The 8,073-nt window shown below is 37.8% G+C and overlaps 1 protein-coding gene across 1 annotated transcript; it reads right to left on the bottom strand.

Moving 5' to 3' along the window:
* Positions 1 to 861: 861 nt before the first annotated feature.
* Positions 862 to 7,008, bottom strand: SLC7A13 (solute carrier family 7 member 13). The gene is made up of 4 exons (XM_041464534.1): positions 6,285 to 7,008; positions 3,707 to 3,838; positions 1,841 to 2,205; positions 862 to 1,107 (listed from the first exon to the last, which is right to left on the bottom strand). The coding sequence occupies exons 1-4, from the start codon at positions 7,006 to 7,008 to the stop codon at positions 862 to 864; spliced, it is 1,467 nt and encodes a 488-aa protein (XP_041320468.1).
* Between the last annotated feature and the right edge of the window lie 1,065 nt (positions 7,009 to 8,073).

Below are 8,073 nucleotides of genomic sequence, written 5' to 3'. Positions count from 1 at the left end.
TTATATACTTTTTATTTATTTTTAAGATTAAATATTCCGTGAACTTTATATGGCCTAATTATCAGAAGAAAAAAGAATTAATTTATCTTGCTTTCATAAACAAAATAAAAATGGAGGGGAGGAGGCTTGAAAAAGCTCTTACTTCTCAATAACACCAAAACAAAGCACGGAAAAAAGTAATATTAATGCTAAGATATATATGATTTAGAAAAGGAATCTACATATCTTTAGCTTTTATTTCTGTGAAGAAAAGGATAAATAATTCTTATTGTCTTACTTGATGCATTATAAGATTTCACCTTGAATTTGTATGGGTTGTTCTAAAATAGCTAAGATGCACCATGTCCAATTTTCTTGCTGTTTTAAAAGGTCGCAGTCAACTTTATTATATTCTTCAAAGGCTTTTATTAAAAATAAATTAATGCCAAAAAGGTAGCAGATGAAAAAAATGTAAAGTCTTTAAAACCAGAAGTTCTAATCAGTGAGCTGATTAGAACTTCTGCAAACTAAGAATAATCCAGACAATTTAGTTCAAAGTGTGAGTGTATTTTTATAAATAAAACCAAACACATATGCACATTAATTTATTATACTAATGCCATGGTTTAGTTGGTGAGGAGGTGTTTGGTCCTAGGTTGGACTCAAAGGTCTTTTCCAATCTAGTGATCTAGTTCACTCTGTGATTTTGCGCTATATGTACGTATATGTGCATATTTGCAATATATGTGTATACATCTACATATGTATATGCATGCATGCACACCTATATATCAGACCAACATCAAAATTGCACTGTTTACAGTCTCAGTTAAACAAAATCCTCTGCTGGCTCTTAGTTGTACTGAGATTAAATATCTGCCATTATTCACATTTGCCCTCAGCAGGTCCATCAGCAGGACAGACTTCTAACAGGAGCTGTAAGTGGCAAGTAATTTTATCAAGAAATGCAAAATGCAATTTAAAATGTATAAAAGGCAGATAAATAATAAGACTTCCAAGCATAAACAGGAAAGCGTAAACATATTGCATGTTTGGAGACCAGACTATGGGAGCTAGAACTAGGAAGAAAGACATCGCCACCATCATAAATGGAACTGGTAAAAACACCTGTAAGAGAAAGAAAAAAAGTGGGTTAGGAAATAAACAAACCAACTGCGATTTTTTTTGCCTCATTCATTAGAGTAACAATGTGTTCTTTGCCCCAGTAGAGTACCATTTCTCATGCTGCTATAAATTCACCCAGGACAAGAGTCACCCGACTCAAATTGCCTATAAGAGAGGCATCTTTTAAAAAATATTTGTTTAGGCTCCTTCTGTGGTCACGGGGAAGAGATAGGCAGTACTAGAAATCCATTTGTTCACATATGATATTGTGGGTTCCTACAAGACACTCAGGGCTGGGTGCCTGGAAGCCTTCAGAATGAACATACACCTCTAACCCAGCTTTCTGACTGCTGGAGTAAGAGGAAATTTAACCTATCCTTAATGCCTGTGATTGTGTCAGGGAAGATGGGAGCAGAACAAAGTTTAATGAACTGAATGGCAATGGATCCTATACTGTTCTTGTTACTGCTGGTATGGTTCCACATTGTTTGCGCATCTCTCCCATTCTGCAAAGAACCATCTCATGTTTTCAAGTTCTCTGGGTCAGAGACCATCTGTTTGTTTATCTTCCTTTTATAGTAAAGCAAAATTTTCAAATAAGGCTCTAAGAATTGAGATTATTATTTGTATTTTTGTGACTATCCACTTTGGTTATGCACTTCTTCTATAACTTTTGCATGTCACCCAGGACTCAAAAAAATTTTTATAAAAATATTTTTAACTTAGATCCATTTACTTTGTATGGTCGGTGTAGATGAGGTTCCCGGTATCGAAGTACAATCAGGCTTGCACAAGTCAATCCAGTCATAAGCCAGGCAGAAAATCCAAAGTAATTTGTTAACATAATAAGGTCAGAGGGGATGATAAAAATGGATGCAATGGTGGTTGAAAATATCATGGCTGGTGCTGGTGTATAGGAGTGGACATTAAGCATGGATATTAAAAGAGGTAAATGTCCTGACTGACTTCCAGCATAGCTTAATCGACCTAGTGTGAACATGCTGCAGTTGAGGGCACCAAATATTGAGACAGCAACAGAGAGAGGAATGATCCAGGCAACAGAGGGGATCACTCGATCAGCCCAAGTGACTGCCACAGCAACTGCAAGAAAGCAAAGAATTAGTGTAGTACAAGTACCACGTTCTGAATAACTGACAGACTCAACAGGAACAAAACTTAAAATACAAGATGCACTTATTATTTACCAGCAATGCCTGCTTTTTCGTTGCAGTAGTCAATACACTAATACAATCCTAAAGGTATTTCCTTCAGGAGCTAAACATTTCCTGGGAGGATGACAGCAAGGAGGAGTGCTGCCTGCCAGAGCAAGCCAGGGAAACCTGCTGAGGCCAATACCACAGTCATGGACTGCCCAGCAGGAGTGAGCCACATCTCATGTCATGCATCACAAACACACACACCTGGGCAAGGGAAGAAAATTAACTCCTCGGTCCCTGGCGTGACCAGAGTGGTGGCACAATCTGCTGTTACAGAAGCACGTCTGCCAACAGGAGCACGTCTATGTTCAGAGTCAACAAGTGCGCTGTTAATGAGATTTTGCTTTGGGTGGGACTGGGAAATGTGAAAGATTGTTTCTAAACAAGAAATATTCAATATTGCTTGGAAATAAGCTATAGCTAATATTGTAGTGGGGACAATATTTAGTGGGTCTAATGCCATTTGAAAAAGTGCTATAATTTTACGGTTATCTTGTCTGCTAGCATAGATAAACACAGTTCTCCTGCTATGCATGAAGCTGGTCATGCCAGCTGGCAGCTGCTATTCATGGATAATCTGGTATTTGCTGCCTCCTTCATTGTAGCATACAAATGATCCATCTCTCCCAGCAGACAGCCTGACACTGGCTGAGGTTACTGAGTGACAGGTACACTGTTCTCATTTATATTGGTGAGCTTTTATCATAGGAAAAAAAAATTATTGATCCATCCAAATGAGGTATGGTTTTTGTCAGGCCTGTAGGCAAGGTCTGACAGCTCAGTGTCATTACAGTGGGATTTAAAATGTGGTGCTTGGACAATCAAGGAGAAAGACAGTTCCCTTTGGAGCTTTACATGGCCAGCTTATTGATACAGGATCTAAGACAGGGTTTACAAACACTGGAATTTTGTATAGGCTCTTCTGAGAAGTCACAGTATTTGTCATGAATAATACACACCCAAAATGGCTACATTTTTGTGTCCATACATGAACATGTTAGATTTGTCCACCTCCTAACGAGAAATGGCTTTAGTCTGAGACTCAATGAGATAGGGAAAGAAGGAGGAGATAGGATTTAAACTACAGGAAAACAAATATCATCTCTATATTTGGGACCTGACTTTCACCTTATTTTCCAGGTTTTAATACACTTCTGATTTCTTTTTAGACAGTGTAGGGAAAAGCCAACAATTTCAACAATCTGCCTGCATTCATCCAATTTGTGTCATAGAGTAAAATTAAAGAAGAATTATTTTTTAAAAGAAAATGAACCCAAATTTCTGGACTGTGAAGTTAGGTGAGCAGAAGTAACCCAGGGCATTGACATCAGATGGATATGTCAATGGGCCAGTCCTTTTTAATTAAAAAAATATGAAATACATACCTGAGGAAACAATTTCCTTAGGTGTGAGGACACTCAGATATGAGATGTTCACTAGTAAATAAAAAACAATTACTGCAGGAACAGCAGTCATCACAGTTAAGGGGATATTTCTGCTGGGGCGCTTCATCTCCTCTGAAAAATACAATTTAAAACAAATGAAGCAAACAGTGTAGCTTCTGCAAGTGTTTTTCAAAAGTGAAGCTGTACGGAGTTTGACAAGACTGAATACCAAAGTCCTGCCCTAATCCCTAATCATGGCTGGTAAATTCTCTGCTTGTGAAGTGCTACAGTGGTGCTCAAATAGGTTAATATCGAAGATTCTTAAACAACATTTTTTTACTTAGCTATTTTTAACTATTTTGGAAGGAGGGGTGGATGAAGAGCTGATTGATTCACAAAATAACAAAAGGAGTGATAGTTTCCCTAATCACATATTTGACTTATGTTAGAAAAGTGATTTGGTAGGAAATTTTTCAGTGGCCTTTCTTGAAAATTACTAGCTTAAACATAAGACTCTTAAGTCACATTATATATTCTTAAGTCACCTCATGAATCCTGATCTTAAAATTATTGAGCATATTTGCCTATTCCTACTCAAAACCTTTCTCCTTGCTCTTATACCAGAAGTAACAGAAAAGACTGAAGGTATAGACATAAGAGCAATAATGCAGTGGCTTAAAAGGGGACCATTCCCAGATGGATTTTGATTATTATCATCTTTTCCAGGGTAAAGATGGTGGAGGAAAACTGTTTAGTGCTAAGCCTGATAGATTAGAACTACTCTTATCAAACAAGTAAAAAACCCAAATTTTGCAAGTGAATAACTCAGACACTGGCACACATTCCTAGGCATGTCATAGTCCCAGCAAAAGATGGAGCTAGTTTCCAGAAGCTTAATCTCAATCACCCTCATCTCAATCAGAAAGGTTCTTTTTAATTTCTTTCACTCCTTCCTCTTGTTCCCTTACCACTTCCCACTTCCCTCAGCATTTACAGACAATTTCCTGAGTATTACCAGCAAATAACTGGTAAGAGGGAAGAAGTGAAAAGTGAAATGTGCAGCTTATTTAAACTCTTTTTAGGAGACAGAAATCTGCTTCCTCCTTCACATTTGATTTCTATCTTCTGCTCAGGACATCAGCCTTGAGCCATGATCCTTGTGCTCGCTGTAGTGCATAGAGACAAGACTGAAGGACCACAGTAGTGGAATTCAGATACTATCGCAGAATTTGCGATTTATTTCCGATATAAAAAATACACTTAGCAATTTTGAGCTCAGAAGAGAATAATCACCAAAATTTCCAATTTAAATTTATCTTTCCGTTCGTTTTGTTGTTTATTGTAGTCTTGCCAGCCAGCTGGCACCTGATCCATCAGCTGAAGCTCACAGAAATGAAGTTATTGTTGAAGCATAGGAAACTCAGTTCGGTTCAGAACTATTGCATAGGTTACATCTGTCTAAGCAGCTGTGCTTCCCAGTGTATGGTGTTTATTAGTATAGCTAACTGATCAGAATAAATCAGTATTTTACCAGAAGTCTTGTATTTTCTCAGGCTCACAAAGCCAAGTACTTGCCTTTAAACAATCTCTAAGGTTTCAAAACCATACTTTCGTGATTTATATCAATTTTTTTTTAAGTGCAGCCTATTTTTAAAGCTGGAGTACCTGGATTATAAAGACAACAGTCAGGTTTTTAAACATTAACCAAATTTTCACACTGAACTTCATGGTATGCATTTAACACATTCCGTTTATTTAATATTTTACATGACAGAGGTCAATGGATACAAATGGTTAAAGATATAACAGCAATATCCACTTGCTTACAATGTAATTCCATGAATCTGATGATACTATAAAACTCTATGGATTTAACTTGTGATGTGAATACCTAACATTATGAACATCATCTCTGTTGCTTTCATGCAAAAATGCTCATTTATTACTGCTACATGTCAGCAGACATAGAATAAGGAAGTAAATAGATATTCAAAAACCTTTTGAACGTTAAAATTGAGTACACATTCTATGAAAAAATTTATACCACCTTCCATAGACCTCTCTTTACCTTCTATTAGACTTCTAAAGTCTAGTTTCCCAGGAAAACATATCCCATAAAATTACTACATTCTAACACTAACAAAAGTCAAAATTAATTTGTCCATGTTCAAACCAGCTGCATAACCTCAGATAAGGCACAGATATTTAAATAGAAATTATCTATGCACACATAGTTTGGCATGGATAACTTAATTTTCTTTCCTAAAAATATGCCGACATGGACACTAAGAAAAAATGCAAATTTTTAAGGTATGAAAAATTCTATTTAAGTACAATATTTAAAATTAACTGTTATGATTTCTCTTGTACTTCCCTGGAAATGTCAGCTTGATTCTTCACAAAAAGCAGGAATTTTCCCTGGAGAGAAACAATGACTCTTCTACCAGCCCCAACAAACACTCATGTAAAATGAGAAGTGCCCTGTAGTCTTGAAGCAGAGACAAGTTCTCCCAAAACAAGCTGAGGAACACGAGAATGAGAACTGCAGAACTAAATCTAAAGAAGAGGAGCGGAATACCTGCCATGTAGTTGAGGGACCACCAGCCACCGTACGCGTACAGCCCCTGGAAGAAGGCTTCGGCAACCTGTGAGGCATTGGGGATCTCTGAGCCAAACATGTCCTCAAACCTGGCCAGGCTCTCCTTTTGCCTGGTAACAAGGAGAACTATGCCACCAACAGCAATCACAGACAAGGCCATCATCTTCAGCAGAGTGAAAACTAACTGCACCCATGCAGACATTTTGACGCTGAGGCCATTCAAAATCCCCAGGGACCAGAGAACGGCCAAGGCCAAGCACTTCTTCAGCACGTCTGGTGCAGGACAAATGCCATAGAAAGGCTGCGTGGCATATTCAGCAAATAGCAAGGCTCGAGCAGCATTTGATGCCGGCTTGGTGAATGTTGATGTCCAGATAAACACGAAGGCAGGTAGGGATCCAAGGCCTCTTTTAATATGGCTGTATTCTCCTCCAGAGAAGGGCAGAGCAGTTCCCAGCTCCGCATAGCAGAGGGCACCCATGAGAGAAACGAGCCCAGATGCGGTCCAGATCGTTAGTGCGACACCAACATTGAGTAAGGAATGCTTTAATACCCCTGTGGGAGACACGAAGATCCCTGCTCCAACGATTGATCCTACTATAAAACTTACCCCATCAAAATAACCTATATTTCTTTTGAGTTGCATCTTGGCTTTTCCTTTTCTTTGCACATCTTTGGGGTCATTGTTTTCTTCTTTTCCCATATTTCTTGTGGTTTGTTTTTTTTTCACAGCAGATTTCACTTTGTTGTTAGCAGTCTGTCATAGCCCTACTTGCTAGTGAAATGTTATGGGAAGCTTGGCTTAATCATTCAGAAAAGAGAGCATACTTTGGGTTATGATGTCTCCTGTGTGAAGATAATTAACCAAATACTTCAAGAAACACTGGCAAATCATGTACATGTTGGTTTAATATGTACTTCAGAAATTATTAAGGTCTGCAGGTATTTTTAAAGAAAAAAAGATTAAAATTAATGCATGGCAAATGCTCATTTCTCAGATGATTTTCATCAACAGATTTCATTTTGTTTTATGTACATCTTCATAGGTGAGTAAATGTGACTTCTACATCAACCCTAGGGAAAGAGGAAGGATATGGCAACATGAAGAAAGAAAACAACCTTCCATATATTATTGACAGTGACATGGACATTAGATGAACAGCCTGCCACTATTTTTCCACCATCTATACAGAAAAGGGACAGTGATAACCAATGATCACCAGTATGCTTTGCCAAAATCTCATCAGTCACTGGGTATATTGAAGCTTGTTTATAATATTATAAACTCATTAAATACTGCCCTAGAAAGAAAACTACTAGTTTCATTCCCAGTTTTTGTCTGAGCACTCATTGTTAGACTAGTACTCAAGCACGTCCTAAGATGGAGTTAATCTTCAGACACTGCTGTGAGGGAAGAAAAGAAGCTGTATCATAATTTTCATTTCTGTACAGGGGCTGTGGAACAGAAAGAGGAAGGGTGGAAGTTCCCACCGGTGTGGCATGTGTCTTTTATTATCTGTTGTATATTTTGTGTTAGGAGCTTCTCTTCAATCAGATGTGGAGATACCATAATCAAATTACTTTTGTACAAAACATGCAATTATTTTTTTTAAAGATATCAAGAAAAAATGGGCAGAAAGTAGAAAACTAACTGAAAAGAAGCTCAGCATGAACCCTAAGGGTTGTGTAAGTGCCCAAACTTGTAACTGCAAAGTTCTTCGTTTTTGTCAGTAAAGTTGCAGAACCAGTTTTGATCAGCAGTCCTGCA

The sequence above is a fragment of the Pyrgilauda ruficollis genome, unplaced genomic scaffold, assembly GCF_017590135.1.
Source record: "Pyrgilauda ruficollis isolate IOZ18807 unplaced genomic scaffold, ASM1759013v1 scaffold18, whole genome shotgun sequence".
Classification (NCBI taxonomy): domain Eukaryota; kingdom Metazoa; phylum Chordata; class Aves; order Passeriformes; family Passeridae; genus Pyrgilauda; species Pyrgilauda ruficollis.
The sequence above is the reverse complement of the archived record's forward strand: the minus strand, read 5'-3'. Positions and strand labels throughout refer to the sequence as shown.